General features: G+C 41.3%; 2 protein-coding genes and 1 non-coding gene across 3 annotated transcripts in view; all 3 read right to left on the bottom strand.

Moving 5' to 3' along the window:
- Nucleotides 1-18,878, bottom strand: part of LOC124312357 (collagen alpha-1(I) chain-like) — a 1,404,094-nt gene that overhangs the window by 1,247,751 nt on the left and 137,465 nt on the right. The gene's annotated exons all lie outside the window — the stretch shown is intronic.
- On the bottom strand, nucleotides 104-3,921 carry LOC124312337 (probable 4-coumarate--CoA ligase 3). Its single transcript, XM_046776822.1, has 9 exons — nucleotides 3,513-3,921; nucleotides 2,604-2,858; nucleotides 2,308-2,515; nucleotides 2,025-2,224; nucleotides 1,907-1,958; nucleotides 1,581-1,831; nucleotides 1,324-1,501; nucleotides 920-1,251; nucleotides 104-850 (listed from the first exon to the last, which is right to left on the bottom strand). The coding sequence occupies exons 2-9, from the start codon at nucleotides 2,844-2,846 to the stop codon at nucleotides 557-559; spliced, it is 1,758 nt and encodes a 585-aa protein (XP_046632778.1). The 5' UTR covers nucleotides 2,847-2,858; nucleotides 3,513-3,921; the 3' UTR covers nucleotides 104-556.
- Trnal-aag lies at nucleotides 13,022-13,103 on the bottom strand. Its single transcript has one exon. It is a non-coding gene; the product is annotated as a tRNA-Leu (tRNA).

Below are 18,878 nucleotides of genomic sequence, written 5' to 3' on the forward strand. Positions count from 1 at the left end.
CCATTTGCTACCAAACTTTATATCTCATTTCAAAACACGTCGACTCAATGACACTTCTTTCTACGTTCAATTCCATGCTAGTTCATAATAATTTAAAAAATTATTTTCTTGAATACGTAAACAGCAGTTTATTTTCCATTTTGGTGTTACAGCACTTCATTGAATCCTAAAATATTTTATCTATAAAGGTTATTACAAACCCCATGTTTTTCCTTTCAAAGTTCAAATATTGATTTTGATCTCGAGCATATTCTCTCAAATGTTAACAGAAGAAAATTTCTAGTTGCTCAGCCATTTCTTTTTTCTATTTACATCGAGATTACTACTCATCGAGTATTTGAGTCAAGATTATTACTGAACGTCATTAAAGATCTAATAGCGTTTAAAAATCTATGCGATGATTAAAAAAAAAAACATAGACCCTGTTTGTAAAACGAAAGTGATGATTAAGAGCTGCAGTTATTTTTCTGGAATCAAACGGAATGGATATTGCGTAACATATATTATAAAACTTGAAAAATTGTTTCTGCTGTTGTTATTGAGCAATTGATCTAATTTACTTGTTCTTTTCGGCAAATTGATCTCTCAGTATACGACGCAGAATCTTGCCCATATTATTTTTGGGAATGGCAGAGCGGAACTCGATGCCTCCTTTAATTTGCTTGTGGGACGAGACCTTGGAGTCGACGAATGCCCGGATTTCAACATCGCTGACCGACTCCATCCCCGGTTTCTTGACGACGTAAGCTCGAGGAAGTTCACCTGCTTGCTCGTCAGGGATTCCAATAACAGCAGCTTCAGCTACAGCCGGATGGGAAGCCAGAATGTCTTCAAGTTCAGCCGGAGCAACCTGAAAGAGATCAGAATTTTCCGTTAGTTCAATTCTTCTATTTTAACCATTAACAAAAGTCAAAATTACCTGGAATCCTTTCACTTTGATGAGTTCCTTGAGGCGATCGACGATGTAGAAGTTGCCGCCTTCGTCGTAGTAGGCGACATCTCCGGTGCGAAGCCAACCTTCTTCGTCAATCATTTCCTCGGTGGCTTTGGGGTTGTTCAGATATCCTTTCATCACTTGAGGTCCAGCGGCATAAAGTTCGCCTCGTTGATAAGGCCCTAGAGCGTGATCGCCGATCTCGAGGTCCACAATTTTGGCTCTTGTCCAAGGAATGGGAGAACCACAAGATCCAAGTTTGACATTTCCGAGTGGAGACATCATAATTCCCGGAGAAGTTTCCGATAGGCCATAACCTTTGAATGAATTTTTTAAATGAATAACGACGTTAATAAATTTGATTTGGCAAACCATTTAAAATTGCGTACCTTCTTGGAAACTCAAATTGGGAACGTTTAGACGTTCAAGCATTTCGACTGTAGTTTGTGCGCTCAGAGGAGCCGCACCACAGAACACTGTGTGCGCCCGGCTGAAAGATTCCAGTTTCAGACCTGGATATTGGATCAGAAGAGATGCTAGAGGTGGAACAATATGCATCGCAGTTGGCTGTAATGTGCAATCAAATCAAAGCATTAATTTCAATCCCGGCGTCTCTTGGTGGTTGGAATGATTTAAATATACATACCTTATGATCATCAATGGCTTTAAAGTAGCTCTGCACGTCAAATTGTGGCAGTGTAACCAACTTGGCGCCAGTTTGGATGCCCGTATTCAATATAATCGTGATGCCGTACGTGTGAAAGAAAGGAAGTAAACAAACGTACGTGTCCTGGTAGTTGGTCGTAGCAAATTGGTGATTGGTGCCTCCAGGTTGCAAAAATTGCATCACGTTTGAAGTCATGTTGAAGTGGGTCAGCATGACACTCTTGGGCAATCCTATTGCAATAAAATTGAATTTTATTAGTTTAAAAAATCGAGGTTACAAAATGACATGGACTTTACAATCCTTACCGGATGTTCCGCTAGAATGAGGAAGCAAGAAGACATCTTCCTTGACATTAATCTGTGATGTGAATCAAAGTGTTAATGATTAAAATTCCCGGTACCCTAGATTAGGTTATTATCATACATCGGGGGTTTCGTTGAAAAGATCTCCAGAGTCTTGGGCCATTTGTTGGAAACAGACGGCGCCTTCCTGAGGAGGACCCAATAGAATGACGTGTCGAATAGCTGGACAGAGTCCGGCAACTTGTTTCAGGGTCTCGGCCATTGGAGCGACGCCAAATAGAGCCGTGGCTCCGACAGCAGACAACTGACGAGCCATTTCCTCTGTGGAACAACACAAGAAAATTAGTTGGTTAATCTTTGGCATCCATCAGTCACAGGCTATTATGAAACATTCGTTTATATACCGGCAGTGAAAGTGGGGTTGACCAAGGAGACGGGCATCCCAGCACCAGAGGCTCCGTACAATACGATGGGGAATTCCGGAATATTTGGCGAAATGATGCCAAAGACTTCGTCTTTCTTGTATCCCATGCGAGTCAATGCGCTTCCAAAACGGCGGATCAACTGGCGCATCATTTCGTAGGTGTACTTGCGTCCAGTTATTCCGCATTCCTGTAAATCCAAATCGTAAACAACTGATCAGTAAAAACGTGTCATGAGCAATGTGTCATTAAAACGACAGCGGAGATAAGATTGATACCATTGCGATTTTATTCGGCCAGCGACTGGCGCTCTCGAAAACTTTCTGGACCATCGTCATGTCATGGAACTCGCATTCGCCGTACGGCGATGTAACGATGTTGTTTTCAAATTTGGATACATCTGGCATCGGTTTGTACTTGGGCGACGGAGGAACATTGCACAATGCGGCTTTTTGGGCAGTGCCTGTTTGGTTGGCTAGAAGTAGAGCTCGTTGTAGAGTGGATCGTAGGTGCAATGACATTTTCAGCTTAACCTAAAATTGGAAATAAAATTTATTTTTTTAATGACGGCGCTATAAATAGAAAGGCGTAACGTAAGCCGTAGTAGGTTAGTACAGTAGTATCAATAATCAATAGTGGGACAACGACGGACAACAACGTAGTTTATCGAACGAAAAACGATCGATGAGGTGTTCACCCTTTTGTTGTTAGCTATTATTTTGGGACTTCCTATCAAAACTAAATGTACATTTTCTATTCTATTCGAATAGAATTATCTATAAAAACATTTAAAATAAAAATTTTTAATTCGAAATATTTTAAGTCGAATCAAGAATCTTTAGGGTAGAATCACAAAATATTTCTTAACTTGGCAAAACTGGGGGTAATGTGCAACTTTGAAAATGGTAAACAAATATGAATGGGAATGTTCCTTCATCCTATAGTTAAGAATCCGAAAAAATAGAGAAGAACATCGGAAATGGGAGGAGAAGAGGGACCGCAGTCCAACTAGGGACCACGTCCTCCTTTCAAATTCCTTTTCGTCCTATCTTTCATGAGCCCATAGGATTTTGTTTAAAAAAAAATGGCCGCACATTTAGAATCTCGAAAAATAAACTCGTTCACAAAACACCGAATTTCAGCACAAATTTTGAGAACACTATTTCACAAGTCTATTGAAAACTTACCGAAATTATGCAGATAATCCAACAAGAGTGAATGCACTATTCAGTGATATAATGGGTGAAAAGCCGCTGGAAATAGAAAGCTATCTTCTTCTCACAGAAACACAAAATTCAGGTCGAATTTTCCAAAAAAAGTGTACGAAAGGAATATCGATTTAAAAATAAACAACACAAAAATTGGCCGTATGCAAATTAAATCACTGTCGAAAAATTTCACAAAGTCACAATCCAATGGGCGAATCAAAAAAACTAGGAGAAAAGTTTCGAGGGGATAAAACAAAACCAGCGTGCTTCTTCAGTCCAGTGCCAGCTGTAACTGTGTGTGTGTGTGTGTACGGTCTAGCTAGAAACTGTAGACGACTAGACGTGCAAAGTGCAGATGTACCGAAACTCCCCACTTGGGTTCCCATTCCATTTTGGGCCTACGTGATGATGGAGAGTAGAGAGGCAATGTAGGGGGGGAAGCCCGAGGCTAGTAGTCGAGTATTGAGGGTAATATAACGTGGTTGGTGCTCATTCGTGCTGAATGAAAATGTGAAACTCGCATCAGCTAGAAAGCTATTGTCTTTTGCCGTTACGATCAAAGGTGTCACGGGAAATTCCCCCATTTCTATATTGTAAATTTACAGGTTAATACAGCAGTTTAACCCTAGAAAATGGAATATTCCAGAGTCTTGAACCACGCTCACACACCCCAATTTTGGTAGATTTCTCTAGAGAATGTGATTTAGGAAAAAGGGCAATTTTTTTTAAAAAAGGACACATATCAAATAAAGACAACAATTTAAAATGGCCGCCAATGAATTCCTTTTTTTCTTTCTCCTCCATGCCTTTTCCATTCATTTGTCAGGGGGTTTGTTTTCTTCCGTTTTTCTGTGCGCGCGCGCGCAATGACTTTCTCTTCTTGCGTAACGATCAGGGGCTCGTCTTTGTTATTATGAAAGGCTTCTCTATATAATCCCTGACACACAAACACGCAATCGACGAGTACAGGCGGGAACGGAATTTAATGACGTTTGGCTTTGTCTGCCGAAAAGGAATGATAAGACATACTGAGCATTTGGCCAAGAAATGTTTAATAAAAGAAATAAAGGGTTACAGTAATTCCAGGAGTACTGTTAGAGCTGCACCATGTCGATTAAAACACGCCCACTTTTTTTAAAAAAGAAAATACAATTTCTTTCAAAAGGGGGATCGGGCGCCTTGGGTAAAAAAAAAAAGGTCAAAAAAGGTTGATTTATATTTTGAATGGTGTCGTTACTCTATCGACGTCAACTACAGAAATAATTACGGGAACGACGCTCTCAGATACCTGTGCCAGTACTACAGCAGGGACGACCTGGTGGCCATCATTCAACTGTTGATTGAGCACGGGATCGACTTGAAGATCAGAAATCACGAAGGCTGGAACGCTCTTTTGACCGTGTGTCAGTATTATCTCAATGACAATCTTGTCGACGTCGTCCAATTGTTGATTCAGCACGGAATCGACGTCAACGGGAAGAACAAGGACGGCTGGAACGCTTTAATGCTGCTGTGTCGCTATTACGCCAATGAGCATTTGATTGACATTGTCCAGTTGCTCATTGAGAAAGGCATCGATTTGAACAGCAGAACATTGAACGGATCCAACGCCCTTTTAATTTTGTGTGCCAACTACCCGAAAGATAATTTGATCGCCATCGTGAAATTATTGACCCGACACGGGATTGACGCCCATTGCAAGGACAGTGATGGGGGCAATGCAGTACAAAGGTGCCAACGTTTTGGAAATAACTCAATTGTTGATTAACAACGGTTGCATTTGCGAAACTTGAACTGTGTATTAATGATTGCAATAAATATATTTCGTGACCTAGAATACGGAAGGGTGGGCTTTTTTCGCTATTAGGTTGTCTCTTTCCCCTTTTGGGTCTGTGCCAATCCCCTTCAGCTCCAGAAATATTAATTTCTTTATTTCTTTGCAGAAAGGTAAAAGAACAACTAGAAATTAAAGATGCCATGGAAATAAACCATAGTTACCATTTGAATTAGGAAAAGTAATCGAAATTGAAAAGTAATCGAAATTCATTTACAGTTCCCTGTAAAAGTCTCCAGTGGCTCTACGTGTGTTTGAATCAGTGCATTCAAATTCGTAGCGGTGGCGACAGGAACTAGAAAACCGTTTTTGGCGACTAGCAGACAACTAGTTTTGTTTGAATTAATGGCGGCGGCGATCGGAAACTAGAAACTACATAACTGTTTTTTGGGGCTACTAGAATTAGAATCCCAACAAGAAAATTTCTCCGGGAAATTAGGTCTAATTTTTGGGCGACTAGAATCTCTACGAAAAATTTAAAAATGAACTATCTCATCCTCTTCTTTTCTCTATTAAATTTTAACCTGTAATTGGTGTGGGGAAAACTAACTTTATTTTTTTACTGGAAACACATTTTGAATTAATTCACTATCATGAGTTTTTCACCTTTTGCTTTAGTTGGCTGATGAACATAATTTTGGCAAGTGCAACAATACAATGATTTTTAAACTTCCAAATCTATATTTCTATTCTTTAATCTAATTTTATGATTGCAATAAAAAATTGTCTCTTTGCTTTCGCTTTTTTGGAAGGCTATATAGATTTCAACCTTTGTTTATTTCTGTTTTTTTCTCACGACACATATTATTTGAATGACATAAAAAATATCAAAGGTACTTTCCTTGCTACATAGGCCTAATAACATACGTGAAAAAAACGGTTGTTCGCTTCCTTCCCTTCTAATAATAAACCGCTTTGTTGACGCTTAAATAACTGCGAATTGCGTCAGCGTAAATTTACCACCCGAAAAAGCAATAAAAGTAAGCATTTGGTAGAAATTATTTTTTATTGGTTTAAATTTGATTTTCTGTTAGCAATAAAAATGTTTATTTTATCAAAGATTGTTTTTCTTATGGATTTCAGATGGCTGGAAATTTCCATCTTGAATATAGTTCTGACTTGAGGAATGAAAAAATTGAATTGAAAATGAAAAATTGAAATGGAAAAACCTGAGAAAAAATGTTTGTTGCTATGCAAAAATATGCAAACGAAATGCAACGAAGTTCGTAATTTCACCACCCCAATTGCGCAATTCTGCAATTTGAATTTCCGCATTTTACCTTTCGCCTCTCCCCCCTCCCAAAGTCAATAATATCGATAATGTAGCATCGTGTAATTGTAAATGACATTTAATTATATTTGTAAAATGTGCGAAAATATCAAATGTACCGGAAAACATTAAATATAATGTAAAAAAATTCAAAATTATATTAGTAAAGCGCAATTGAATCTGCCAATCTACTGTTGCCAACCAAACCGAGTGGCTCAATGTAATATAAAAGAGGACCACTAGCCAGTAGAAAGTCATTGAAATTTCACAGTTTCTTTTCCCTCTGAAAGTCAACAAACTTATTTCCACAGTGATTCAGAGAGTTTGAATTAGTTTGAAGTATTTTGAGATTCCGCCTTGACAATGGGTTTTATGAAGTTTTTGAAGCGAGTTTTCAATGGAGGTCGGATGCCGAAGGAGAAGAGGAGGTCGCCCAACATCGTCTTGATTTCTTCTCCGCCGATTCAAGAAAATGAATTTATTTCCCGACGTAAGGAGTTTCCATCGGTGGATCCAATTGCCGCGACTACTGAAGATGTTAATGTTCCATTACCAAAAGAATGCGAAAATATTCAGACTCCCGTTTTACAACACAGTGATGAGTCGAACATCACTAACGAAGAAAAAAGCACCGAAGATCAAGAAGTCGACCGAAGTGATTTAAACCAAACACCAGCCGCCGTTCCAGCAGAGGCCAGCAGAGCGGTTCATCCCATTCAAGATCTTACCGGTGATGGCGACGCTGCTGCCTTATTGGCCGAGTATCAATCAGAAAAGGCGAACATCACTTTGGAAAGAAACGACCTGATGATCCAAGTGATGAAGCTCCAGGACGATTTGAGCAAAAGCAAAGAAGACTTCGTGCTTTTGGCCGCCCTTTATCTTACATCGAAGGAAACGTTTGAGTTGGAGACGCACATCCACGAGGAGGAGATGACCGATTTGAATGTTGAACTTCTCGACTGCAGAATGAAAATTTCTCAAATGGAACTTGAGGCGCAGCAGAGTCGAATCGTTTCGTCTTCTATAGCCACCACGCCCGTTGGAACCCAAACCGAAGTCACTGATGAGGACAACACTACAGCGATGACTGAGTTCACCCACATCCATCCTGCTGAACCAGTTGCTCCTCTGCTCTCCGTAGAACTGTCCGTCCACGACGTTGCTGATTCACCCACGTCATCCTTGGTGATCAGCAAAGGTGTCGCAGCGGACGTTGATTGTCTACAACTTACTCAAGATTATTTGATCTACGATCTTTCAAATGTTCCAACAGGATTGAGAAGAAAAGTGACCCGGGGGCCAGTCCGCAACGCAATAACGGATGGGAGGTATGAAGAACGGAAAGAACATATGATGAATCAACTCTGGTTAGAGAACAGACTTCTCCAAGTTGAGACAGAGCGGGATTGGATCATCGAAGAAAAACTGAGCATGGAAAAGACAGTTGCGGAGAAAGCAGACTTAGTCGTTCAGTATGTATCACAACTGCACAGTGAATATGAAGCGCTATCCGGCTACCTTGAGAGCGAGACAGAGCGTGCCGATACAGCCGTAAAGCAAGCCGAAGAAGAAAACGCTCTTCGTATACAAGTTCACGAACAATTCCGACGTCTGCGGCTGGATCATGAAGAGATCTCAAACGAATTAAAATCTACACAAATTGATCTCGACGAAAGCCAATCTATTATTACTGACCTTCGGCTACAAATTGAACATCTACGTCTCTCTACTTACCAAGCATCGGTTTTTGATTCGAACGACCAACACATCCAGTCATTCAACGAAGAAAATGTACAAGAACCCTTTGCTGCGGCTCCGGTTTTCACTTGTACAGACGTACGATACAAAGGCAGACCCATTGAGGGTTACACCGTCTATCCGATCACGAATGTCCCTCACAGCGACACGGGAGCTCAAGTCGAGAATTCGTCCACGGTTGACTTTGTTATTCCTACTCCCGTTCCTTCACCTGTTGAACGACTAGAAGTCAATACACCGGAAAACTTATTCATCATCCGCGACCAAGTTGTCAAAACTGATCTGGGACACACGGTCCAACTGACAAACATCCAAGGGATCCATTTTGGTCGCATCCTGGGTAGGGGAGGTCAAAATGTAAACAAGCTAAAAGAAAAGTACAAAGTGAACATCAAAGTTTCGAGTCCTCAGAATACGCCAGACCAGATCAGAGTGGTGATATCGTCAGGAAGCGCCATCGATCGCAACTCTGCTGCCGAAGAAATAATAGAAGATCTACCCGTTGATGTCGCAGTTTTCTTTCGGACCAGTCGAAATGTGAAGAAACGAGCCCAGAACTCTTGTCCGTTTGTTACAGTTCAGGACATAGGGCAAGGAAATTTTCTCCTATCGGGAAAATTGCGAGAGTGTCGAAAAGTGTACGAGGAATTGAATTGAAGTTTTTTTTTTGTTTTTTTTTTTTTGCCTGGTAATGAATGTCTGTCATGTGTAACTCTAAACTTGTGATGATGCTCCCTCATTGTGACAATCCAAAGGGATTTTGGTCGATGAACCCGTCAAAGAAGTTGCTGTCGCTGTTGGGGGATGGTCCTGGCCACCTCCATGTCAGTGGCTCAATTTACTTTGACGGGGGATTTTATCCTTAAATGAGTCGATCACAGTTCTGGCGGTGCGTTGCAATGGGGATAGCTGAGCAAGTTTGGAGTCGTTCATCTTATCTTCTTAATTCTTATCTCACAATATAAATAAATGGATTTCATCCCACAATTACTATTAGTTTTTTTCAAAATTATTATTAATGTCATACTCTACGTTTTACCTTATTCAATTATATTAACACACAGCTTTTGAATTGATCTATAAACGCTGCAATACATTAATTGCAATAGCAGCAATAGCAATAGCAGGTCTTACTCTGTAAATTTTAAATTTCAAAGAGGTTTTATGTAGACTTAAAAGCGCTTAGAGGAATAAGAGTTGTCAAGTAATATTCAGAAATCATTTGATACTAATCAAATTAGTGAAATGAAATCACCATAAAAAACTGTGATTTTTGAAAATTCCAAGTTAATAAATCCGTGAAAGGACTGTTTATCTGTTTATATATTTAACGGATCATCGGATTCATTGTGCAAGTTTTTACACTTTGATTGACAGGATTACCTCATAAATAAGCAGCCGAAATTATATGTCAATAACATAAGGGACGTGAAATTGTCAATTTAAACGCGTAATAGCATTACTAGTATAGTTCCAACAGTCCTAAAATGTATGATGGAGCAAAGTTTCCTTTTGATTAAGAATCAGCAACAGAGTCGTCACTACAGCGGAACATAGGCCTATGGTGGGGACAGAATTCTGTTCAGGTTGGTTTCGTGCTGGGCGGTGCTGTGCAACCTGTTTAGGTTTCGCGGTTGCCAACTTCCGTAAAGATATGCGTATATATTGAGAACACTCATAACCCTGAAAAAGCTATACGTAACGATTCGTATTATACGGTCGAAAACTGTTCACAATTCTATATTTTCTATGACATCGGGATCAGAAGTCGTCCAGCAGGGAACACCTGTTGGACATTGTCGATTTGCTAAGCCGACATGACATCCAAGTCAACTGTAAGAACGACGATGGGGAGAATGCCCTTCTCTTTCTGTGTCAATATTAATCCAATGACAATTTGATCGATATAGTCCAACTCTTGATCGAAATAGATATCGAAATCGACGGCCGTGACAACAACGGCTGGAACGCCCTGCTTTATTTGTCCTTACATTATTCCAATGAAAATTTGATCGACATTGTCAATTTGCTCATTCACGATTTACCACGGCAACAACGTTTTGCTGTTTGTCCTTATAGTTGGGTTTGAACAATGAGGCTATAAAATCGTACGTGTATGCCCTAACTAGTTAACAGTTAACTATGCCCTAACTAGTTAACGAGAATCACTACATGTCAGTGTCGTGTTTCTCATCCCGACCAAACCTCGGCTGCTCAAACCTTTCATTTTCATGCCAACGATCATGAAAAGCGTTGGTGTCGGTAGGTGGGCTGCAACTGGCAGCGTTAAACATTGGCAGAAAAAGGGGATGAACCAACTGAGAAAACAATCGAAGAATTATTTTAATCAACCCATCGAATATGTGAAATCGGACACTTCAAAATTTTTTTGGTCTACACATTAATATAGAGGACAACCAACAAAGATCGTTATTCTATATTATTAAGCAAGATCCAGAAATATTGCTTGAATTATTTAACGCTGTATAGAGTGAATTGGCTTTTGATACCATATAAGAAAAGGAATACGAAAAAGTTTGAGATGCTATTTCACACAAATTTAGTCGACGCGGTAAGAGACTGCGCGGCCACGGGTGTGAATAACCTTGGTCAAAGTGGCCTAACGGACGGGCATGGCAGGGGCGGCGTAGACGGCCGGAGCGGCAACCGAGTAGGCGTATGGGGAAACGGCATCATAGCCGGGGTAAGAAAAAGGAGCAGCTCCGTAGCCAAAGACTTGGCGCTAAGCACGGCCGGCCTTGGCGGCGGCGAATTTAACGGCGATAATTCCGCCTTGGTAGCGGCAACCTCGTGAGTGTTCTGGACTGGGGCTTGAAGAGCGACAGTGGGAGCGACTGGAGCAACTGGGGCGACTCCGGACTTGGCGTCTCCGCCCTTGTCCAACGGCGGATTGGACAAGGGTGGGACAAGGGTTCGGAACTCAAGGGCGTAACTCATTTGCGCTGCAATCCGCTCGAATCCGCTATGGATCTGGCTAGTGGCGACCAAATCAGACTAGCACTGCTGGAAGGATCGATTCATGATTTAGGCACACATTATCTATTTTAATTTTGTTGGCCACCTACTCGAGAAAGACATCACTCATTAACTTTTTACCGATCAAAGCAAGAAAACTGATTTCGATTTTTAACGACGACCAATTTTTACCCATTATTCCCTGGCAATAATAACCCAGTTAACTTTTTTTTTTAACCTCCGTGAAGTATAACTAGGTAAGGCTATTCTTAGAACTGAATGGTGGATGTTTCTTTGAAATTTGGATTGGGAATAAAACATTTTGAACAAGGTGTCACTTGTGTTTCCGATTCATTACTGCACAAGTAGGTTATACAAATTTGCTGGCAGGAAAAATTCGAGTTGCACTGCATGCCAAAATCGTTGCAATCGATGCCCCAATCAGCCCCAATATCTCACCGAGTAGATATTAAGTATCATACGATGTGTTTAAGTTACAGCAAAATTTTAAAAAAAGGGCAGGCTAGGTTTATGTCAACTAATAACTGGAAGTTTAACTTGAAAAAAATCAGGTAATTGAAGACGTCATCAAGGTGTGGTTTGCGCACTAACCTTGATTCCATTGGTAGTGGTAGACGTTTGTATGCACTTCTGTTGAGGCTTGCCCATCTCCTCCGTCAGTCCCCAGTGTTCCCACAGTTGTGCATCTGCAGACAAGGAAGAAGGTGTTGCCGTTCATGCCCTACGCATCTGAAAGAGAGATAAAAAAAAGATTTCAATCAACATGTGTCAGAATTGCGAAGAATTTCGGTTTTGAAAACCGCAAATTTGGAGAGGACCTCGGAGAAGACAATAGGACGGCACGACGAGAGAGTATCTGCTAAGTTATCAAAATGTAGATGGCAATAAAAGACAAAGAAACTGCAATAGCTGAACCCATGTAATTTTACGAAAAATTACATAAATCCGCGAAAAATCTGATCGATGTTGCGCGGCCCACTTTAAGCCTTCTTTAAATCAAGGAAACAGTTAGCTCGAAAATCAGTTTGAAATATATGTCTGAGACCCTAATATTTAGGCCCACTCTGGCGTGAGAAAATGGCCATGCAGCAGGAGAAAGATCGCTGTGCTGTATTACTTAGATCACCACCATTCTACTATCTAAAAGCTATTTGCATAAACAGATACTGCAACAAGTTGATTTAGATGCCACCTTGGCTTTTTGAAAAACAATAGATATCGATTAGACATAAGGAGAAAACCGGGAGAAGAAAAAGCATAGTATGTTCGAAATGTGCTAATAGGGGGTGGAATGACCATAAAAAAATCGAAAGGGAAAAGTTGTAAATAACATTTGGATTCATCAGCGCGATATTGAATGCTTTGAACCAATCGACACCTTTTTCTCTTTTTAATTAATTTGGCAAAAACCTAAATCAACATACTCAATCACCTGCAGTCATCAGATTCTGCATTCCCTGGAATTAGTTCCCGCTCAAGATACAGTACCAATCTGCAAGGAAGTTGAACCACATTTGTTATTTCTCTTGGGCAACAGTCCAAATAAATTGTTAAAACCGTGTGTGTATGGTTTGTAAGGACTCATAATGCGAAATATATTAACACATAGAAGAAGAAAAAACGTATTGGCAGCGGCGAGATTCGAACTCGCGCCTCCGAGGAGACTGGTGCCTTAAACCAGCGCCTTAGACCGCTCGGCCACGCTACCGTTGCCACATCGGTCAATAATTGGAGTTCGGACCTATTCCATATCTGGGCCACATTCTCGAAAAATTTACAGAGGCTTTACATGAACTCGGCATTTTATAAAAAACAATTGTTAATAACAAAACCTAAAAATAGTCTATAAACTATTTTTAGAAATACGCGGATTTCTAAATATTCTATTTCGAGCAAGTTAAAATTTAAATCCACTAGAGGAACTTCGCTATACATTTCTTGTAATGACACAGACCACTAACGAGAAGGGACTGTATACGACACTACGAAAAAGACTCGATTCCTTTCCAAATTCTCGTTGCGCATCGCAGTATGCATCAATTAGATTACACCGAGATCAAGAAACATTTACGCTGAGGTAAAACTTGTGTTGTTATATTAAGACACGAAAGGACTTTTTAAATTGTTCAACTTTACTAGGCAAGTGTTTACCTAAGGGATGCAATCAGAAATGATTTTCAAAGGACGGGAAAGTGCAACTTGCAATTTGCAATAAAGGCCCACAACATCAATACTATGGAAATTTAAACAAAATCATATTTTGTCTAGGAAATGATGAACCCACGAAAAAAAAGATAGCTGTCACTTACGGAAGAAAAATAAAAAGAAGAGATATTTTCGAATTTTATATTCCCCATAGTGGAGATAAGAAAAAGAAACTTTTGCCTCTTTCCCTGAAATATTTGATCGGTGCATTTATATATTCTTGTCGATTGGACTGACGCTATCTTTTATGACTATTTTCGGCGAAATAATTGTTTCTATACGGGGTTACAGATCGCAGCAAAACTAGAATTGTTATGGCGTTGAAATGAAAGAGGAAGCAGAGCCCACATTCACCCTCAGTAAAGTGTGTTTTGAGAATATAAACTAAATTTAACATAAATAACCCTTGAGCATGACGCGATCTCATCAAAATGACATCATGATTAGACCTTAGACAGCATTTCATTTCAGCCTTCATTTTCGCATTAAGTCCATTTCACTACTTTCTATGTCAAGGGGTGGTGATTGTAGTGGGATTGGGGTGAGATCTATGTGGATTTAGTGAACTAATCAATGGCCGAGTAAAACAAAAATTATTAGAAGCGATTGTATGGATCTAATGATGTGCGCGAAGAGATATCAATTTGTTGGCTTACCTCAATTTCGGTCGATTCCCGGTAGATTTTTCAATTGGCTTCCAGCATCAGGCATCACCAATGATCGGGACGGGAACAGCAAGCAAATGGTGGACTGCCTTCCAGCTGGATCTGCTTGACGATGAAATTGTCGGATGATGCAGCCTGATATCCTATCCCGACTACAGCGTGAATAAAACAATATTTTCACGTTGATACGTTTTACATGGATCGATATACAGCATGTGCAAACCTACAACGGAGTCTAAAATCATCGAAAACCGTGTTTCTTACCTCCAAAACTTGTCCAAAACTAACTGACAGTTTGGAGTCAGTGAATTATTACGTAAGTGACGTACAGTACGTAATAATTCACGATGCATAAACGACGTACGGTACGTCGATTGGAACGTTCTGACGTTTTGGCCTGGCCAAAATCAAGACAACTAAAAGCAAATTCGATCAACTGCATTGCAATGCCACCTTTCTTAAAGCTATTAGAAATATAATCACGTACTCACAAGAACCGTCAAGAAGTCTGGAAGCCGGCGACAAATAATTAAGCTGCCAACTACAATAAGTGAGTGAAAATGTTTGATGGGCAGGAAAATGCAGTTGAAAGAAATACTTATTAGAAAAGAGCTAATCGAAAAAAATGAGGCCTTTAGCAGTCTATATACTACGTTTGCAATCATGCTGGGATTCCGCAGTGAGCTTTATTCGACTCCCTTTTAGTTGTACGAAAAAACTCCCGCTAGTATAAGAGATATAGACACAAGACCACATACGAAAAAAAAAAACGAAACCCACCAAAGGACCACACCAAAATACGAAAATGATGAATTAATCTACATGAAAGGATTTGAAATCACCAAATTAGGTGGCTACCAACCAAGGCACTCTGTACGCAGCAAATTCAATCAATTGAATCGCAATTTCACCTTCAACATTGTTCGATAAATTCCAGACGAAATGCCACACCTCCTCCTAAGAATCCTCTCTGAGAATCCTACAACTATTTGTGAGAATGATGTCCACTGTGGATTTAAATGTGTAAGGAAGGTGAGCCTCGGTGAGCCTAGGAAAAGATGTTTCAACACATTTCACGGCATTTGCACTTCCACTACGTGACCCCAAGATCATCACGTGTCAATTAGAGCTTATAGAGCAGCCTTCCCGTTTCCACAACAAACACTTGACATTGTTCACGTATTAGGATAAAACTCGGTTGAGACAGCTGGCATTTTCAACGTTCTCATGCAGTTGCAATTCGGAGATCCTGCGACATTAATCTCTATCTACTCGCCATGTCCTATTTACCTGTCTTAATGCTGTACACCTGGTTCACCATTTTCATTCGCAGTTTCTCATCGACACCCAATCCGCTCAACGGCCAACACCTCCGCGTCATCTGGGTAAAGAAAAACAAATATTCATCCATTTTTAACAACAAAATTCAATTAATCTAACATTAAATATTCTGCTGCAGACACTTTGGAGTAGAAACCCCAAAGGACTATAATTGGACCACTCAAAGGAGCAGTGCTCTTGGAATACATGTCGAAAAGTTTTAATTTCACGAAGGGGAACAAAAAACAACAAATTTATTGACTTCTCTCCTTTTTTTTTTACTTAACATTTATTTTATCCTGCCGGCCAGGTACGAGGTACGAGATGGTCCGAGTGACAGACTCCACACTTGGGCCATTAGAAAACAGAAGAGGACTTTTCAATTATCTACTGGATCAAGTTAAGTCGCTTTTAATTTCGGTTATCAATTAATTTAATTATTATTATCTGTTAATTATCTGATTAATCACGTTAGAAGTCGTCTGAGTCGCGCCCTAGCGGGTTGCACCAAATTTTCGCTCCACATCGTTCTAGTTTTTTAATTCGAGATTAAGCTTTTGTCATTAAATTTTGTGTTCTTCAGTTCTATGAGTGTGTTGTGCATCTGTGGGTGTATACCACGTCTTTTTTATCAAGATGGAATCAATTACTTAGGTACTGTAGTGTCCCCCCTCTGTTTTTGTGGTGAAGTGTCAAATCGTCCCCCCAGGCTCTGTCCCATTGTTTACCAACGGCTCAGGTCCCTCAACCTCCTTAAACGTCAACCAACTAGGAGAGGAAAGAGAAGGTGTAAATCTCGTCCTTTGACGTCACTCGGTCTGGTTAACGCTTGTTCTGTTAATAAGCGACACGAGGCTGTGAGTGCTCATCTTCTGAATTTCAAGTTGGATTTGTTGGCGATAACTGAGACCTGGCAAACCTCAAACGATGACTCTGGGTTGAAGCTCGCCTGTCCAGATGGATACAGTTTCATTCACACTCCTCGCAGTGGATCTGTCGGTGGTGGAGTTGCGCTTATTTTCAAGTCCACTGTTGCTGTCCAAAGTGTTCCAGTGTTGTTTGTCCCTACTTCTTTCGAATGGCTCGATCTTTTTGTCCGGATTCGTCACAAGAGATTCAGGCTCATCGTTCTCTATCGTCCACCAACTTCATCAAAGACTCCACCGTTTTCAGTTTTTCTCTCTGAGTTTACCTGCCTATTAGAGGCCCTTAATCAAGCCTCCGGAGACGTTGTTATCACTGGCGACTTCAACATTCACGTCGGGTCTGGTGAAACAAATGCTGATGACTTTGAGGAGCTGTTAGTTTCTTTTAGCTTCTCTCAGCTCGTTAAGGCCCCGACGAGGTGTGCAAAGTCAGGGAAATGGTACACTCTCGACCTGATTTTGACTCGTGAATCCAGCAACTTTGTGTTAGATGCCTCTGTAACTTCTCGATTCTCCGATCATCACGCAGTTCAATGTTCGCTTAATATTACCACGCCACCAAGACCATTTAAATCAGTCACATTCCGTGCCGTCAATTCCATTGATTTGGACGCCTTTGTCGCGGATCTCGATTCTCTTCCTCTCGTACTGTCTCCTGCTGACGAATTGGATTCTCTTCTTCTTCAATACAATGACGGTCTTGCCTCAGTCCTAGACAAGCATGCACCTGTACGCACGAAGTCTTTCCCTATTCGTCTAGCCATTCCATGGTTTGATGAGTCGGTCCGACTACTTCACAGAGAAGCACGTCACGCTGAGAGGACCTGGAGATCTCGGGAACTGAGGGCGTCTACCTCAGGTGATTGGTCGGGTGTCGATGTACTATATGAGTGGTATTGCAGTTGTGTTGATGACTACTATTTCGCCCTCAAGGTAGGGAAGAAGCATTATTTATCTGCTTTGATTGTGGAGTGTGGCTCTGACCAGAAAAAGCTGTTTCGCTTGATCAACAATCTCATGGGTAAAAGTGGGGATCCACCCCTCCCTGATCATTCGTCGAAGAGTGAGCTGGCCAACGACTTTCTCAAGTTTTTCTCGGACAAGGTGGCAACCATTGGGTCATCCCTTGATAGTGTCGGGAAGGATCTTCCTCCAGCAACCTCCAGCGATCCTGTTTTTCTTGAGAGCCGTTCTGTCGATAACTGCTTGGCTTCTTTCTCTCCAATTTCACCGGATGAAGTGAAGGCACTCATCAGACAGTCTCCATGCTCATCGTGCCTCCTGGATCCGATTCCGACTCGTCTACTCAGGAAGGTCGCGAGTGTGATGGCTCAACCAATTTCTTCAATTATCAACCTGTCGTTATCTTCCGGAGTTTTCCCAGGTCAACTTAAGTCTGCAGTTATAACACCACTTCTCAAAAAACCTAGTCTCGACCCAAAGCTCTTCAGTCACTACAGACCTGTTTCCAACACTGCTTTCCTTGCTAAACTAACGGAACGTCACGTCGCGCGTCAACTCTCTGATCACCTGTCCTCTTACAACATCCTCGACGAAGGTCAGTCTGCTTATCGTCCGCGCCACTCCACTGAAACAGCACTTCTTTCACTATTCAACGATTTATTGATGACCGTTGACGCTAGTGATGGTTCTTCTCTGCTTTTTCTTGACCTTAGTGCTGCGTTCGACACGGTCGATCATGAGATTTTTCTTGAGCGACTCTCTAATCACTGCGGCGTGACTGACACCGCCGCCAATTGGTTTCGCTCCTACCTCACCGGTCGCACTCAGGTTGTCAGCATCAAGGGTGAACTGTCTGAGAGCTCAGCACTCCGCACGGGCGTTCCCCAAGGAGCTGTTTTGGGCCCTATTGCCTACCTCATCTACGCCAACCCACTACCTTCAGTTATTGGATGTGACCACCTTTGTAGAGACATTAATGTCGGTCAATTTTCTGATGACACTCGATGCCACATCACCCTCCGCCTTCTCCTTGGTACAGCTGAGCAGGAGTCCGCCCGTCACAAACTTTCGCGATCTTTCCAGATTGCTGACGACTGGTTCACGAGCAACAGGGTGATGGCGAACGCTGGTAAAACCGGCCTTCTCTACACCTCTTCTCCTCAGCGCTGGGATCTGGTCGAGTGTGAGCCCCTTCTGGTTGGTGACGTCCTGATTCAACCATCTGACACCATCCTTCACTTGGGTGTCATCATCGACCGTCATCTTCGTCTCTCCCAGCACATCTCTTCTCTTCGAAGGCAGTGCTTTTTCCAACTACACCGCATCGGCCGCATTAGACGTCATCTTACTGATGATTCTGCCAAGATCCTTGTTCATGCCCTGGTTCTGTCGAGACTTGACTAT

Source organism: Daphnia pulicaria, chromosome 8 (genome assembly GCF_021234035.1).
Source record: "Daphnia pulicaria isolate SC F1-1A chromosome 8, SC_F0-13Bv2, whole genome shotgun sequence".
NCBI lineage: Eukaryota > Metazoa > Arthropoda > Branchiopoda > Diplostraca > Daphniidae > Daphnia > Daphnia pulicaria.

Excerpts from the sequence above, each read along its gene's own strand:
- LOC124312337 (XM_046776822.1), bottom strand. The coding sequence starts at position 2,846 with ATGTCATTGCACCTACGATCCACTCTACAACGAGCTCTACTTCTAGCC. Across the intron at positions 1,959-2,024 it reads TTTTCAACGAAACCCCCGAT|ATTAATGTCAAGGAAGATGT; the intron begins GTATGATAATAA and ends TTCACATCACAG. Across the intron at positions 1,252-1,323 it reads CAATTTGAGTTTCCAAGAAG|GTTATGGCCTATCGGAAACT; the intron begins GTACGCAATTTT and ends ATTCATTCAAAG.